We start from the raw sequence: 17,253 nt of genomic DNA on the forward strand, positions 1-17,253 counted from the left end.
TTTTGTAAATGCCCCGAAGTTTTATCAGTGGTTTATTCCAGGTAGTCTTCAACTTACGACATAGAGGTTTCCCCAACAGGGCAAATAAGGTGACTTGGGAGGTGGCTGGTTTCTATATTTTATAATAAATATAAACCAATAACTACAGCTGGACTTTCAACCTTAAGTGAGTCTCTACACATTATGGACCTGGGTCGTGAATACCTTCTGTGGGTGGGGTCCATCGTAACTCCGAAACGGTCACAGGTTGAGGACGGCCTGCAGTGACCCTCCAGGTCTGCCTCTGCCCTCCAGCTGTGCCGGATGAGCCCTTGGCTGAAAGGGGGTCACTGACCCAAACTCAGCCTCTCTCACCTGAGCTGGGAAGGGAAGATGGCAGAGACCCCCACAGGAGAGGCCATGAACAATGAAGCCCCCTTTGTTGGCAGGAGGGGCTGAATGCTCTCACAGGGGCCCATGGGGGGATAGAGGAATTGGCAGCATGAAATGGCAGAACGGCCCCTTTTCCCGATTTCCAGTTGACCTTCCGTGTATCCCAGGACTGGACCTTCTTCCCAAGGAGCCTTAAATCCATGGAGAGGAAGAGCCTCCTTCATATTTGAGGAGCCTCTGGGGAACCAGGTGTCCAGAACAGGGTGGCGGGGAAGATGCCAGAAGCCTCCCTGAAGTAGCCAATAGGAGCCCGTCAAATCCCAGCTTCTGAGCCCACAAGCAACAATATCACAAAGGACATTTTTTTCAATAATAAATTTCATTACGTTTTCAAATGTTAAAAACATAAAACTTCATACATTGTTACCAACATCGAGACATCTTTCCTAATGTAGGAAGTTAGCACCCACCCCTTTCCTAGAAAAATGAAATATCCTGGGGAAATATTAAAAAGGCAGAATATTTCCCTTAAAAAGAGTAGAGAAACTCAGAAGCAGAAGCTCACCCCCACCTTTGTTAATGGGTGGGCCATTAAGGCCGGGGCCAGAATACTTTACATAACAAAGATCTCCAGGTAAAACTATAGCAATTGCCAAAAGCCTCATCATCCAGCAAGGCTCAACTAAGCCTGGAACTCAGGACAGCCTACAGAGTTGCCCCGCATGGCCTTTTGGGAGTCTGACAACCAATCATAATACAAGCTCCAATTCAAATCCCAACAAAGGTTATAAAACCCAGGCACTCTCAGCATATCATCCCTTCCTTCTCTTTTCCTTCACCTTGGAGCATGTGATCATCCTTCTTTGGAGCTTCAAGCCATGTGGCCCTGCTGTCCACCATTAAAACATCTTTCCTAAAAGTCTCCATGTTTCCAGTGTCTTTTTCCCCACTTGGAACTGAGCCCAGAAGGATTTTTCTTCCAAGACTAGGATAATTTCATTTTTCTATTAGAGGGGTGAGTGCTAACTTCCAACAGTATAAGGGCAATACATTTAACTGTGTCCACCTGTCTTGCAAAACACAACTCTGGGAGCTGAAGTCCACCCATCTTAAAAGAGGACCATCCCCAATCCACACCCAGGACCTCCGGTATGGCCCTTAGAAAGCCTGAGGTCATGGGTTCCAGTCCTGCCTTGGCCATGAAAGCCATCTGGGAGACCTTGGGCCAGTCCCTCTCTCAGGATAACCTTCCCCACAGGGTTGTTGTGAGGCAAATAGGCAAAGGAAGAAGTGTGGGCCATCTTCACTGCCTGGAGTTATTTGTAAAAATAATCAAGGCGCATAGCAATAAATAACAATAATAAACCATTTTCATTTTGCAGTGGCTCGGCTGGCCTGTTTTCCTCTTGTGTGGCGTTGCCTCTATGGGAACAAGGAGGAGATCCGGGTTCCTCCCCCAAACCTTCCTCTTTCCCCGTCTTGGGGTCTCTGGGGATTAGGAAACCCCGCTTCCAGCCTGCAGGGAGGGGCGCTCTTCCCATGGGCAGAGGAACCCTCCACACCGGCGACCTTCGGAGGAAGCTTCGGAGCACGTGATCCCGGCTGGGGGAGGGGGGAGAGGAGGCGGGGCTGCGAGGCGGGGGCCGAGCCCGAGAGAAAGACCTCTCCCCTCCCCTTCGTGGATCTCCATTTTTCCTCCGCGGCTCCCGCTTCTTCCTTGGAGGATCGGCGCTGGATCCCTCGGGAGAGGCTGCTGGGTCCCCCGCAGAGCAGGTGGGGCTGCTCTCCTTCCGGCCTCCAGGCTGCCCCTCCTGCCAGGAGGAAGGGAGCTGCCGCGGATCCCGCTCTTGCCGGCTTGCCGGGTTTTCCTCGGGGAGATCCGGCTCCGGCGTCGCCTGCAGGGAGCGGATCCCTCCCTTCCCTCCAGTGGGGCAAAGGGGGTTCCCTCCCCGGGCAGCATCTGCCCCCTCCTCGCCCGGCCAAGGCTCGTCGGGGGGAATCCGGGAAGGAGATTCGGGTCACTTGCTCTCAGAAGGTCTCTCTGTGGTCCGCTTGAACAGGAAGTCTCTGAGCATCCAGATCCCGCACCTGCAGTTGGAAAAAAAATGGAGTAAACGGGGCTTTAAAACCTTTGTTGTGGTTTGTCACGCGGACTGACCTCATTGCAATGGGGAGGGGAGAGTTTGGGAGAAAGGAAAGCTTTAAATTGAATTGAGTTCATGTTGTCTTAAACCCACAAGAGATCCTTTTTCTTTGACCTCAATTTAAAAGGAGAACAATGAAATCCTTTGTTGTGATCTTTACTCTGCTTCTGATCGTAAACGCTTGGTAGAATCTGTTAAAATCAACATTTTCCTTGTTTTGCCCAGAAGGAGCTGGGATGTGGCCCTTTATGGTGCATGTTTTACAAAGCGAAGGTTTTGAGGAGGTTTTGAGGCAACCTGATGCTTTCCTCTGCTTCCTTGCTTTTCTAATAGAATAGAATTTTTTATTACTCCAGTGTGATTGGACACCCAAGGAATTTGTCTTTGGTGGAAATGCTCTCAGTGTGCATAAAAGAAAAGATACCGGTACATTAGTCAAGAATGATCAGGTACAACACTTAATGATAGTCATAGGGTACAATAAGCAATCAAATCATACTAGGACAGTCCATATAAATCATAAGGATATAAGCGACAAAGTTACAGTCATACAGTCACAAGTGGGAGAGGATGGGTGATAAGGAGTGATGGGAAGATTAACAGTAATACTAGCGCAGATTTTGTAAATAGTCAGACAGTGTTGAGGGAATTATTTGTTCAGCAGAGAGATGGCTTTCGGGGAAAAACTGTTCTTGTGTCTAGTTCTGGTGTGCAGTGCTCTATAGCGTCCTTTTGAGGGAAGGATTTGAAACAGTTTTATGTCTGGGATGTGAGAGGTCTGTAAATATTTTCACAGCCCCCTTTTTGACTCGTGCAGTATGTACAGGTCCTCAATGGAAGGCAGGTTGGTAGTAATTGTTTTTTCTGCAGTCCTAATTATCCTCTGAAGTCTGTGTCTGTCCTGTTAAGGTTGCAGAACCAAACCAGACAGTCATAGAGGTGCAGATGACAGACTCAATAATTCCTCTGTAGAACTGGATCAGCAGCTCCTTGGGCAGTTTGAGGTTTCTGAGTTGACGCAGAAAGAACATTCTTTGTTGTCCTTTTTTGATGACGTTTTTGATGTGAGGTGTCTGTTTTAGGTCTTGAGATATGATAGAACCTAGACATTTGAAGGTCTCTACTGTTGATAACGGTGTTGTCTAGTATTGTAAGAGGTGGTAGCATGGGAGGGTTTCTCCTAAAGTCTACCACCATTTCTACGGTTTTCAATGTGTTCAGTTCCAGACGGTTCCAGTCACACCATGAGGCAAGTTGTACAATCTCTCGTCTGTATGCGGATTCGTCATTGTCTCGAATGAGACCAATCACTGATGTATCAATTGCAAACCAGTATTTTAACAGAGGGATCCTTTGAGATGCAATCATTGGGACATAGAGGAGAGAGCACACAGCCTGTGTTAATTGTACAGGTATCAGATGTGATTCCGCCTACTTTCACCTGCTGCTTCCTGTCTGTTAGGAAGTTTATGGTCCACTTACAAGTGTGTTCAGGTACCGCTAGTTGGTTTAATTTAGTTAGAAGAATGTCTGGAATGATGGTATTGAATGCTGAACTGAAGTCTACAAAGAGGACCCTTGCATAGGTCTTTGGAGATTCAAGGTGTTGTAGGATGTAATGCACAGCCATATTAACAGCATCATCTGTCGATATATTTGCTATGTATGCAAACTGCATGGTATCTAACAGCAGATCCATGATGGTTTTCAGGTGGGACAGCACAAGCCTTTCAAAGGTTTTCATAACTACAGATGTTAGAGCAACTGGTCTGTCGTCATTCAGTTCCTTGATGGAGGGCTTCTTTGGCACTGGGATGATGGTAGAGCATTTGAAGCAGGAAGGAACATAGCACATCTCTAGTGATCTGTTGAAGATTCGAGTGAAGCTGGGGGCCAATTGGTCAGCACAGACTTTTAAGCAAGAAGGAGTTATCTTGTCTGGCCCTGGTGCTTTTCCTGGCTTTTGTCTGTGAAATAGATCTTGCACTTCTTTTTCTGTGAGCCCCAGAGGTTGTAAACGCAATGGGTTGGGGCCAGTTGTAGGAGGCTTGGCTGTTGTTGGTGTGTTTCCGATGGGGGTTGTGGAGATAGGTGGCTGTAGTTTCCTTTCAAACCTGCACTAACACACATTCAGGTCATCTGCTAGTTGTTGATTTCCTTCTGCCTGGGAAGGAGGTTTGCTGTAGCCCGTGAGGGGCTGCCATGAACCAGGGGGAGGTAGAATGTTTGGGGAGGTGGGAACGAAAGTAAGGGGGGGACACTGCTTCAGGTCGGTAAGCCGGCCTCCCACTTCATTCCAAACTGTGCTTGCACCTCTTGCCTGACCCTCTTTGGTTGTGGGATGGGGGAATGGGAGGAGATCGGCCCTTTTCACACATGCTCTGCCCCATCTGATCTAAATCTTGATTAAATTGTGGTTTGGAAGATAAGCATTTTTCATTAGGATCCGAGGTTTTGTCTTCCAAGCTTTCCGACTCATGCTGGAGCCATTCTCACGGAACTTCTATGAGAGTGTGTCCTGTTCTGTGTGTGGTGTGGTTGTGTGTGTAGACCACATACACAACAGGACACACACTCTGCTAGAGAGAAGTTCCCTGAAGATGGGCTCCAGCATGAGTCCGAAAGCTCAGAAGACAAAACCTCGGATCCCGGTGACAGATTCAGATTGGATCCTGCAACTTCATCCTGGGACACACAAAGTATATTTCCCTTCATTTTTTTCTTGTCTGTGTTTGACAAAACGGCAATGCAGTGAAACTTTTTGCCTTGACTTTTGTGTTTCCTACAGGCAGTCCTCGACTTATGACTACAACTGGGCTGCAAACTCCTTTCCTGAGGAAAGTGGTCATTACACGAGGCATCCATCCCATGACCGCTTTGCTGAAGAACTGCAATTTTGTCCTCACTGTTGCAGTTATTATTAGCGATAGCACTCCGACTTAGATATATAGGGCTTTAAAGCGCTCTCTGAGCAGATTAACAATGTCAGCATCTTCCCTTCAACGATTTTGTGATTTTTCTGGGTTTCTCCAAAAGAAATAATGTTCTCATCTTCTTTTTTTTGTTCCACCAGCAGGAAAACAACTATGACCAAAGATTTACCTTCAAGACAACTAACAAGCAATAGTAAAAATTCAGCCCAAGGCAGCAGCCAAGGGAAAGCATGAAGCGTGGGAAACGCTTGGATCCCCCGTCAGACACAAGCAGCACTCCAAGAACGCCCAGAAGAACCCATGAATGCTCAGAGTGTAGGAAATCCTTTGCTCGCAGATCCCTCCTTTTGACCCACGAGAAGGTCCATGTGGGAAGTGGATCCAGTGAAGGTTTGGAGGGTGAGGAATCTTTCTCTGGGAAAAACTCCAAAGATCTCAGAAGCCCCCCAAAACTAAAACTCTATAAATGTGAGGAATGTGAGTTATGCTTTAGTCAAAAGTCATGCCTTCTTACACATCAGAAAATCCACACTGGAGAGAAACCTTATAAATGTCTGGAATGTGGGATTTTTTTCCGTGCAAAAACCACTCTCAGAAACCACGAGAGGATTCACACAGGGGAGAAACCTTACAAGTGTTGGCAATGTGGGAAGAGCTTTTCTCGGAACTCAAATCTTTGGTCCCATGTGAAGACTCATATGGGAATAAAATCTTACAAATGCTTTGAGTGTGGAAAATGTTTCACCAAGAGTTCAACTCTTCGGAGTCATGAGAAGACACATGCAGGATTAAAACCTTACAGATGCTTTGAGTGTGGAAAATGTTTCACCCAGAGTTCAGGTCTTCAGAGTCATCAGAAAACGCACAGAGGGGAGAAAAACGAAAAGTGCCTCGAATGTGGGAAATGTTTTACCATGAAATCAACTCTGGTGGTACATCAGAGACGTCACACTGGAGAGAGACCCTATGAGTGCCCAGAATGTGAGAAACGATTTGTGAATTTTTCTGAACTTCGGAATCATCAGAATTGGCATAAAGGGGAGCTGCCCCATAGATGTGGGGAGTGTGGGAAAAGTTTTCTTACGCCAACCCATGTTCAGATTCATCAGAGAATCCACACAGGAGAGAAGCCGTACAAATGTGGGGATTGTGGGAAATGCTTTTCCCAAAAGCAACACCTTGGAAGCCATCAGAGGCGCCACACAGGTGAGAAACCATACAGTTGTGTAGAGTGTGGAAAATGCTTTGTGGACAAGAAAGGTCTTTGGAGTCATCATAAAACCCACACAGGGGAGAGGCCACATCAATGCATCGACTGTGGAAGTTTTTATAGAACCTCATCAGCCCTTAGAAGTCACATGAAAATTCACACAGGGGAAAAAAACTACAAATGTTTGGACTGTGGGAGAACATTTGCTCATTCAGGTTCCTTAAGAAGTCACAGCCGAATCCATACAGGAGAGAAACCTCACAAATGCTCAGTGTGCGATAAGTGTTTTTCTCGGAAAGATTCTCTTGTGAATCATCAGCGAATCCACACTGGAGAGAAACCATATAAATGTCTGGAGTGTGGGAGATGTTATGTCCATCCTTCAACCCTTCGTATGCACATGCGAAATCACGCAGGAGAGTAGCCTTACAAGTGCACAGAGTGTGAGAAACCTTTTCATAGTAAATCAAAGCTAGAAAAGCACCAGAAAGTCCATAGCAGAGATAAATCTCTTCAGCTGTGAACAAGGTTGGGAACCCTTTTTTCCTCCAACATTCACATTTTAATGTTTACCAGAAATTTCACAGAGTGACAGAAGGGAAGTCCTACAATTGTTTGGTTTGAGTAAAATGTTTTTCCTACTGAAGCAAAGGAACCTTGAATAACATCAGGGAGTACGCAATGAGGCAAACGGATGTAAATTTTGGGAGTGTGAGAATATTTTGCTTGCAAAATCGCCTTAGTAACTTATCAGAGTGATTACACCAGAGAGTTAGAAGTATGTGGGGAGAAGGTAAAATGTTTTGCAGAGCACAGGAAGTCCTTGACTTATGACCACAACTTGGAATGGATTTCTGGTCATAGGTTCCTTCAGTCGTAAGTCAAGGAACCAGGTATTTGTCTTAATTTTTACTAGATTTTGTTGATCCATGAGGAGAAATGAAATTTTAGAGAGGAGAAAATGGGGTGTAGGTTGGAATGAATGTGGTTTATTTTTAGTGATAAAGTTTTGATGTTGAATCTGCTGGCTGAGAATGAGGAACAAAAGTTTCTTTTTCCTCCTATCTTTTTTTGAGGGATTTTTCTCCTTTTTTTCATAGTCTCTTCATCTATTCACAGACAAACTTTCTTTCTGTGCATATAATCCTTAATAAAAGCATTGTTTGAAATAACCTAGGGGGCCTTTTTTCAGGAGACGGACTGGGCGGCTCAAAGCAGACAAGATGGCAGTCCGATTGGGCTGAGTCAGTGGGCTGAGGAAGTGGCTCTTGGGGCTCCCCTGGACCAGGAAATGGGCTGCAGGGAGGAAGGAGAGGAGGAAGGCCGTCAGGGAGTCCGTGGCCCAAGGTTCCCAGCAGTTCTTAGATGCGGGGGCCACGTTTCTCAGAGGAGGAGGGGAAACCTGTCACAAGAGGCTGTCATAAGATGCCCCCTAGAGGAGGGATGTGGAACTGTCCCAGCAGGATCCACCCTTGGTGGGGTGTCAGGAGGGGGAGGAAAATGAGGGGAAGGGACGGAGCTTCCTGATGGACCTCCTCCATCTTCCCAGGGTGGAAAAGGGCAGGCGGACGCTCAACAGGTCCTGACGCTCTGGAAGGGAACCTTGGATTCTTCGGGCACACACAGGAGGGGCTCCTCCAGCAACAGGACGCTGCGCTAGGCCTGAGGGACAGACCCTCCCTCCAGAAGGTGCTTCCTGGTGCAGCAGCCCCAGGACCGCAGTTGAGGAATGGCAGGCGAAGGTCTCCCCTTGGGGACTCAGCTGGTCCTGGGTTCAAATCCTGATGCTGCCACCCTCACCTTTGAGCATGGGAGCCTCCGGTGGCCTGGCTGAAGTCCTGCTTTGAGTGAGGGTCCTGCAGAGGCAGTTCGGATGATCTCCGTGGGAGGGGGGTTTGACTGCAGGGGGGGGGGAGTCTGGGGGTCCTGAGGAGAAAGATTCCCTGGTTATACCGAACTTTTCTTCCCACAACTGAAGTCCTCCTATCCGCCTTTGGGGGTTCAGCTCTCTTCTTCTGCAGCCCCCCAAGCCCACCTGCAAGGGAGGGTCTCCAGCCAAAGAAATAGTTTTGGGGAGTCAACTTAGATGAGCCACCCCCACCCCCCAATTTCCTCCCTCCTCAGTCCCCACTTCCCATCCGGGTTCTGATTCAGCAACGGGGGATTATGGTGTGTGTGGGGGTTTCTGGGTCTCCTCCCCAAATTCAGAGTCTTCTCCCCAGAAGGGAATCGAAGCTCAGCTCTTCCCGCACCTTAACAAAAAAAAATGGAGATTCAGAAGAAAAAGTGAAAGTTGCCAAAACACTTTTGCCAGAAAAAACTACCTTTTTCTTATACTTTTGGTGGCATTTGTGGATTTAGGTCAGAAAATGCCTCAGTTTCCCTCTTGTTTTCAGGCTCCTTCATCTTTTCCATGCAAGAAACTTTGGAAGTGGGACTCTAATTGGGGGTCAGGAAGGTCCCACTCCCACCCAGCCATGGGGGGGGGGGCGCTGCATCTTATCCCACATCGGCTGCTTTCCCACAACCTCCGCCCCACCTCGGCCACAGCTAGGGAAGCACAGGCGGCCTCCCTCTTCTTCCGGCCGGGGGAATTGGGCGAGAGAGGGAACAGAGACCACGTGGAGATCGAGGCTCCTGCAGGCTCTCCCCTCTCTTGCCCTCCACCCCATTTCCCACTACTGGAATCCCCCCACTTTCTCCTCCCACCTTCCTCCAGGAGCACCGAGGGTCCCTCCCAGCTCTGCTCCTGCCTCTGACGAGCCCCCCTCATCGGGGGTCTCCTTGCCCCTTCGCTTCCAGGGATCCAGGCCAGAAACCCCCCCAGCAGGGCCCATGGATGCTGCTCCACAGGTGCCCCCAAAGAGAGGGGAGAAGGACCCAGAACCCCAAAATGGAAAAGTCCATCCACTAAAGCGAGAAGAGGGCGAAGAAGAAACAGGCAGCAGAGAAAGCAGAACTGCTTAACAATCATTCTCCGCCTGAGTGCAATAAACGTATTTCTGGAAAAACTACTCTCGGGATACATCAGAGAATCCACGGTGGAGGAAAACCAGAGAAATGTTCAGAGTGTGAGAAGTATTTCAAGCCCCCTTCAACATTTCACAGGCACACCTGAAATCACACAGGAGAGCGGCCTTACAAGGGTGCAGAGTGAGAGAAACCTTTTCGCTGTCAATCAAAGCTAAAAAGGCATCAGAAACAGTCAAGCAAAAGTGCATGAATTTGGCTCAGAAAGCAGGAGGGCTGGTCACCTACCAGAGTGAAAAAGAAAAGAAAAAAGTGACAAGTGTTGGGGAGTGGAGATCACTTTTTGGCAGAGCACACGTCGTCCTCCACATACAACCTATCAATTTAGATTGTATTTAAATTCCTTTAGGTATATTATTGTTTTTTTCCTTACTGTGGTATTTCATCATTATTCATATACCATGTTACATTAAATATTCTTCTCGTTTATTTCTGTCAGTCTGAAACCAACTGCTAAATTTTCCATAGGGGAGTCACTTCAAATAGCTTAAATTTAATGCAAGGATTTTGTGGGAATCATTGGCTTCACTAAATGAGACCTACCTTAACTCATCATTTGCCTTTATTGGTTGATTCGCTCCTTCCCCTCTGTCCTCCATCAAATGGCATCTCCTCCCCAGCCCAATGCAGCCTAATGTTCTCCTAGATGTTTTCCTTGGGAAATGGTATTTTCCCTCTTGAGCCCAAATAAATATTCCTTGGTGACATAGTGGCTGATTTGGTCAGAAGCTGGGATCTGCCCGGCTCCTATTGGCTCCTTTAGGGGGGCTTCTGGCATCTTCCCTCCCCTTGTGAGCCCCTTGATCCGGGGACACCTGGTTCCCCAGAAGTGGATCCCACTGTAGCACAAGGAATGAGGAGCCCCTGACTGGAGGGGGGACTGAGTTCTTCCTCTGGGGGTCATGATCCCCCCTCTTCCCCAGCTCCAGAAACGCCAGGCGCCTTAAAGTCAATCTGGGGGAACAGCTCAGGGTGGAACTGGGGGGGTCCTTGGTGGTCTCTGAGCTTAGGGGTTTCCCCCGCAGACGTCTCACTGCCCAAACTTGGTGTCAGATCCGTGTATCTGCCATTCTTCAATGGAAGAAGAAGTGGGGGGAGTTGGTACGAGTAATCCTTTTTGATGTCACCTGAATATCTGAAGCCTTGTAATTGAATTTGTATAACTTGCACATGATAGATGATGATGAGCCAGATGCCTGGAACCTTCTCACCTCTTGGAGAGAAAGCAAGAGGAGAAGAGGCCATAAAAATGCCACCTCTGAAAGGAACTGCCTGAGAAACTTTTCTAAGATACCTTCCCAGAAAAAAAAGGGGGCGGAGGGGATTAACAGGTTGTTTCTTTGGTTGACTAAATCCACATCAGAATAAGGGTTCTAACTCCCTTTAGGTGTCCCTGTAGGCCTGGGGTATCCTGGACTCTGCTTTGACTAGGATCTGGGTGGCTCCTTCCAATCAAGGGTTCCTTTGGAAGAACTTCCTTTCAGAAGTTCATTCTTTTGGGCTGAAGGGAAAAAGTCGGGGGCGACGTCATCCGGGCAGCCACCAAGCCCCAACCTCAGAGAGCCCCAAGGACCCCTCAACTCCCGCGGGGCCCTTTTGGCGCAACTCTTTCAGGGCATCTGCAGAGCTTCAGCGCCCTCGCAGACAGACCCACAAAGACACAATCACAACAACGCACAAAGGGTTTCTGAGCATGTGGCCCTTGCTGAAAGGGGGAGGGGGAAAGGAGAAGGGGCGGGGCTTCAAGGAGTAGGCGGAGCCCGAGAAGAAGCCCGAAGCCTCGCCCTCGCCTCTCCCCTCCCCTCCCCCTGGCTGGATCTCCCCTTCCCCCCCGGGTGAGGATGGGCGCTGGATCCCGCTCGGGGCAGGCCAGGCTGCTCTCCCTCCGGCCTCCACTCCAGCAGGAGATCTCCTCCCCGCCCGGAGGAAGGGAGCTGCAGCGGATCCCGCCCTTCGGGTTTTCCTCGCGGAGATCCGGCTCTGGCGTCGCCTGCAGGGAGCGGATCCCTCCCTTCCCTCCAGGGGGGGCCAAGGGGGCTCCCTCCCCGGGCTGGATCTGCTCCACCCTCGCCCGGCCAAGTCTCCCCGGGAGGGATCCGGGAAGGAGATTCGGGTCACTTGCTTTCAGAAGGTCTCTCTGTGGTCCGTCCGGCCACGAGGGCTCTGAGCATGCGTGTCCCGCAAGGGCTTTTGGAAAAGAAAAGAGTGTAAACTGTGCTTTAAAACAGGTACCGGGATTGGTATCGTCTTATTACCACCCCCTGACCTCTTTGCAACGGGGCGGGAAGAAGTTTAAATTCGTTGAATTGAGCTCCTGTTGTCTTAACCCACAAAAGAGATCCCCTTTCTTTGTGCTCCGAAAGGCCAAAAATCCCTTTGTTTTTATGCCAATCTTTACTTTGCTTCTGCTTTTAAAAGATGGGTAGAATTTCTAAACTTTGTATTTTCCTTGTTTTGCCCAGGAAGAGGCTGTGATGTGGCAAACACTCCTTGGTGGATGATTTTTCAAAGCCCAAAGGAAGTTTTTTTTTTAATTTTATTGGTTTTTAAAACAAACATTAAAACAAACAAAACATAAAAACATCAAGCCATCTTCCATATATATACATACAGTGTGCCAGTTGGTTTACAAATTGTTTTGTGCTTCCATTTCATAGTCTTCAATTACAATTACATTGTATATATTCTCGTATTTTCAATCAAGTATTTAATACATTAATATCATTATTAATCAGTCATTTGACTATAACTTTTATTCATTCATGTTTTACGAAATAATCATGTTTTACTTAATTTGTTATTATGACAGTTCATATTATCATCTCAAATCTATCCTAAAATCATTTTGTAGATATAATAAGAAAAGAATACATCCTTATATATTTATTATTTTCTAAGAATCTACATAGTTCATTACTATATTTTATTGTCTAACCATCGATAGAATAAATCCCAAATTTTATAAAATTGTTTATCCTCTTGTTCTCTGATTTCAAATGTCAATCTACTCATTTCAGCACATTCCAATATTTTCTTAATGATTTCCTCCTATGATGGTATTTTCTCATTTTTCCAGTTTTTAGCAAATACAATCCTAGCCGCTGTTAATACATTTACAATCAAGTATTTCAGTTCTTTACTATATATTTCAGGTAAAATTTCCAATAAAAATATCTCTGGTTTCAAATCTATATGCTTTTTTGTCATTTTTTACAACCACGTGTGGATTTTAGTCCAATATTTTGTAGCATCCGCACATGTCCACCACATATGGTAATATGAGCCAGGTGTCTGATGACTTTTCCAACATTTTTCAGATTTATTCTTGAACATTCTTGCTATTCTTGGGGGGGGGGCGGGATGCCACCTGTAAAACATACAAATTTTCTTTATATGCTGTTGACATTGTCATGTTATAATTTGAAGCCCAAAGGAAGTTTTGAGGGTGGTCTTGTGAGAAGCTGCTAGAAGAAGCTGATGGCCAAGAAAAGGATTCCTTTCCCCGTGGGAAATAAATGTTGAGATCCTTAACTTGAATCTTTGTGGCCTGCAGCCTCCCGAAAGAGCAGGGCAGAGAAGCCCTTTTCACACATGCTCTGCCTCATCTGATCTCTCTCATCTTCCACGGCACAACTATGCTTTGGTCCCTGTTGGATTTCATCCTGCTGGTTTCTTCCGTTTTGTTATGGTAGGAAGTTAGCACCCACCCCTCTCCTAGAAAAATGAAATATCCTAGGAAATATTAAAGAGGGAGAATATTTCCCCTAAAAAGAGTAGAAACGCAGAAGCTGAAGCTCAAACCCCCCCCCCCTTTGCTAATGGACCATTCCTGTGGCCTAGACCAGTCTCTTTTACATAACAAAGATCTACTCCAGATAGAGATAATAGGATTTGCCCAAAGCCCTTTTCATTACATCATCATCCAGCAAGGCTCAACCAAGCCTGGGACTCAGGACAGCCTACAGAGGTGCCCCTGCATGGCCCCGTGGGAGTCTGACAACCAATCAGAATAAAAGCTCAAATTCAAATCCCAACAGAGGGTAAAAAACCAAGTGACTCTCAGCGTCTCCTTCCTTCTTTCTTCATCCAAGGCATGTGATTTTGTCCACCATTAAACCATCTTTCTAAACAGCCTCCATGTTTCCAGTGTCTTTCTTTCCCACTTGGAACTGAACCCAGAAGGATATTTCTTTCAACAGTCTTATTAAGATATTTTTGAATTACGATTCAATCTTCATTATTTAGTATCCTCAACACATAATCCTATTTTCTCCTCCCTCTTCCAGATCATTTGCAGATTCTGTCCAGTATCACTGTTGGCATCTGAGCCTTCTTCATCTCTCTTTGCCGGAGACCAGTGAGGCTGTGGCCGTGAACTTCACAGAGGAGAAAGGGGGCATTCTTGGATTGGGATCCCCCAACCTTTGGCCAGGACTCTGTTCCAGAGAATTTGGAAATTGTGGCCTGGATGAAGCATCCATTTTTAAAATCTTTATTTGACAAATGAGCAATGCAGAAAAATTGGGTGCTTGGTGAGGGCAGAATGTAGTTTCTTCATTTAGGGCTATATGCTAAATGTGGTTGGTGAGCCAGTTAGGAATCCATCAGCTGGTGATGCTATCCCCCTTTTTTTTCTCTTGCCAAGAACTAGGTTCTGGTCTACTTTGTCCCATGCCTCACTGAAGTCCAAGTACGCTACGTCCACATAATTATAGTCGTTTTCTCAAAGAATGCAATGAGGTTTTCCTGCCTTGGTCTATTTTTGACAAACCCATGTTGGCTTGTAATAATAGCTTTCTTTCTAGGCTTATTAGGCAGATCAATTGCTTGATTATCTTTTCCAAGATCTTCCCAGGGACCAATGCCAGGTTGATTGGTCTTTAGCTTCCTGGATCTAATTCCCCCCTCCTTTTTTTAAAACTTTATTTTATAAAATATACAAAAAGTGTCAGGAGGAAGCCGGGATTGAGAAGTCATGATGTGATGTGCAAAAGTGAGAAGAAGCAGGAAAAAAGGGATAAGAATCAGAAATGGGTTGTTTCCATGAGCCTGAACTCTCTTTCCTTCTCTTTTGCTTATGCGATTCCTTAGTTTAGTTTAGTTTATTGTCATTGCACTGAGGAAAGGAAAAAAGAAAACCTGGCCTTTTTGTAATAGGCAAAGTTCTTTCCTTTGTAGATTCAAATTTTCCGGCTGGGAGAAATGCAGAATGATTCAGTCAGCTGCGTTGAAAGTCAGAATCAGTTTAGTAATAGGGAGGCAGATAAGAACTCTCACAGCTTTCCTAGGATTAATCTAATAAGTGAATAGGAAAACCTCTCTTTTATACACTTCAGGTTCTTTGATTTGTAGGTGTTAATCTTTGAAGACTTTGATCTCTTTGTGCGTGTTGAATTCTTTTCCTGGGATCTTGGTTTTATGGTCCTGATCCTTTGGAGTTGCTTGTTTGCTATCATGCTTCCTTCCTGCCATGCCTTTTGGTTTGCTTTTCACAAGTTCTTATAACTTGCCATCTGTATGATTTCTATGGGAAAGGATCTTAGCTGGTTTGTAGGATTTTTTTCTCTGTAACTCATGCCTGTAAGGTGGCTCCAGCTATTTTAATAGCCCTACTTGACAAAGGGTGGGGGCTGTTTTCCTAGAAGAGGGGGAGAATCGTAACTTCCAACCATAAAATTAAATGCCATCTTCAGTGAACATTATAACTATAAACATAAAACACACACATCCTTCGTATTCTATGCAATTGAATTGAAAACCCCCGATATTGCATGAATATTGCACTATACAGTAGAATTCAATCTAGTTACTGCACGGATGGTAATAGTTAAAAAAAAAAGAGTGCCGAGGATGAGATGGATCTTTGAGAATGTTTTGAACTTTCTCAAGGCAGCGGGAGCTATAAAGCTCTTCCAAAGAGGGGAGAGGGCAACCCATGATCCTCTGGGCAATGATGTCAACCCTCTGGAGTGCTGTCCTATCTGCCACTGTGCAATTGGCAAACCATACACAGGTGCAGTAAGTTAAGATACTCTCTATGATGCAGTGTTAGAAGGTCACTTAGCTTTTGGTAATTCCTGTAGTTTTGTCCTGGACTTATGACCAAAATTGGTGTCTTAGAGGTTGGGTAAATGGTCATTAAGTAAGATATCACGTGAGAGCTTGGCTCAATGACTGCAATGCTGTACTCCTGACTGTGATTGTTAAGCAATTTCATGTGTACTTAAGCAGACAAAAGTCCCAGGTAAGGAATGTGGGTGTCAACTCATAAAGCCTCCCTGAACTGCTCTCGAGTTGCCATGGGCAAAGGGAATGGGAGAGCGAACTTCGCAGCTGCTTCCAAGAGCTGGTATCTCAGTCAAAATAAAGCACATTCCGACCAATGGGCCAAGTTTGTCTCCACGGTAACCCACAGTGGCCGGAGGGAGTGACTTCTACAACCTGCGAAATTACCTCATTGACATATCTTGTGGGGAGGGGGAAACAGGGTTAGACCCAATATGCTAATTTAGTGAAGTCAGATTGGCTCCACCTGTCCGTGCCAGCATGAAGCTCCTAATAAATAACTGGATTTCTTTTGAAGCTTGGCCTGAGGCTCATCATTTAATTAGGGCATCTGTTGGAACCCTGACAGCGGGGTTGTCTGAAGTGAGCTGGAGAGGCCTTGTGATTCCCAGGCACAGGCCGCTTTGGGACGCGTTGCTTGGAAACGGTACAGAACATGCAGCTTCGAAAATGGTGCTAGGCTGCAAAGGCCTCTGCTCTAGGAATTAAGGCCGCATTTCTCAGTGGTAGCGGTGACACTTCACCTGGGTGAAGCCCAGGCCTGGGGGCAGCAGCAGATGGCTGAGGGTGCTGAAGGCCCCAGGCCTCCACTTAAGGCCCAGCTCAGCATTGCTGTCAGTCAGAGCTGCTTTGCATGGCCGGGCTCAGGCTTCCAGGGGTGGCTGCAGCTGTGCACCCCACTTTAGTGGGTGGCTCCCCAATTTATGGAAGTCCCGTGCCTGTCTTCTCCCCTCCCTAGATGCCCCACGACCATTGCCTGCTCCTCCCCACACGTAAGGACCTCCAAGGTCACTTCACGATTGCAACCAGGAGCGTCGGATGGCGGTTGTGGAGTGAAATGCTCCCGTGACCCCTCCCCTAACCACTGTGTCAGGTTTCCAACTAATGAACCCAAACGATTCAGCGATCTGAGACTTATGGCTTCCTCAAAGAACGGCTTTATTGAGTACATCATTTTGGCACGGATTAACTTAAAACCAGCTCTAGCTGTTTCCCGTGCTTTCAGCATAATTAAACATTAGAGATCCCCCACCTTCCCCAGAGTCATATTGCCCAATTAGGTGCTCTGGCATCTCTTTGGCAACAAGTTCCAGACTCCAGCCGGCACCTGTTGGGAATGACCTTGGTTCCCACGAGATAGCAGGTTGTTTGGGCTAGATCACATTCAGTTCTTCTTCCCCCTCCCCGAGCTGTGTGGCAACTACAGAAACAAAAGATATGTGAGTCAGGCTCGATCCGTTTCAGAGTTGACACACTGCTTCACGAAACGACCAAGGTT

General features: G+C 46.7%; 1 protein-coding gene and 1 pseudogene across 3 annotated transcripts; one reads left to right on the top strand and one right to left on the bottom strand.

The window, feature by feature from the left end:
• Nucleotides 1-154: 154 nt before the first annotated feature.
• Nucleotides 155-2,525, bottom strand: LOC148131745 (uncharacterized; annotated as a pseudogene).
• LOC113429959 (uncharacterized) lies at nucleotides 1,914-7,831 on the top strand. Of its 3 annotated transcripts, XM_087953197.1 has the most exons (3): nucleotides 2,005-2,145; nucleotides 5,305-5,429; nucleotides 5,593-7,831. In XM_087953197.1, the coding sequence occupies exon 3, from the start codon at nucleotides 5,680-5,682 to the stop codon at nucleotides 7,081-7,083; it is 1,404 nt and encodes a 467-aa protein (XP_087809323.1). In that variant the 5' UTR covers nucleotides 2,005-2,145; nucleotides 5,305-5,429; nucleotides 5,593-5,679; the 3' UTR covers nucleotides 7,084-7,831. The 3 variants fall into 3 exon arrangements, with proteins under 3 accessions (XP_087809321.1, XP_087809322.1, XP_087809323.1); XM_087953195.1 differs by lacking the exon at nucleotides 5,305-5,429 and having other exon boundaries at nucleotides 1,914-2,145; nucleotides 5,590-7,831; XM_087953196.1 differs by lacking the exon at nucleotides 5,305-5,429 and having other exon boundaries at nucleotides 2,000-2,145.
• The last annotated feature ends 9,422 nt before the right edge of the window (nucleotides 7,832-17,253 follow it).

The sequence above is a fragment of the Notechis scutatus genome, chromosome 2 (genome assembly GCF_049901735.1).
Source record: "Notechis scutatus isolate UNSWTSFEM ecotype Mainland chromosome 2, rNotScu1.2, whole genome shotgun sequence".
In the NCBI taxonomy this organism is placed as follows: domain Eukaryota; kingdom Metazoa; phylum Chordata; class Lepidosauria; order Squamata; family Elapidae; genus Notechis; species Notechis scutatus.

Bases quoted from the DNA above. Each gene is read 5' to 3' on its own strand.
- LOC113429959 (XM_087953195.1), top strand. From the start codon at position 5,680: ATGAAGCGTGGGAAACGCTTGGATCCCCCGTCAGACACAAGCAGCACT.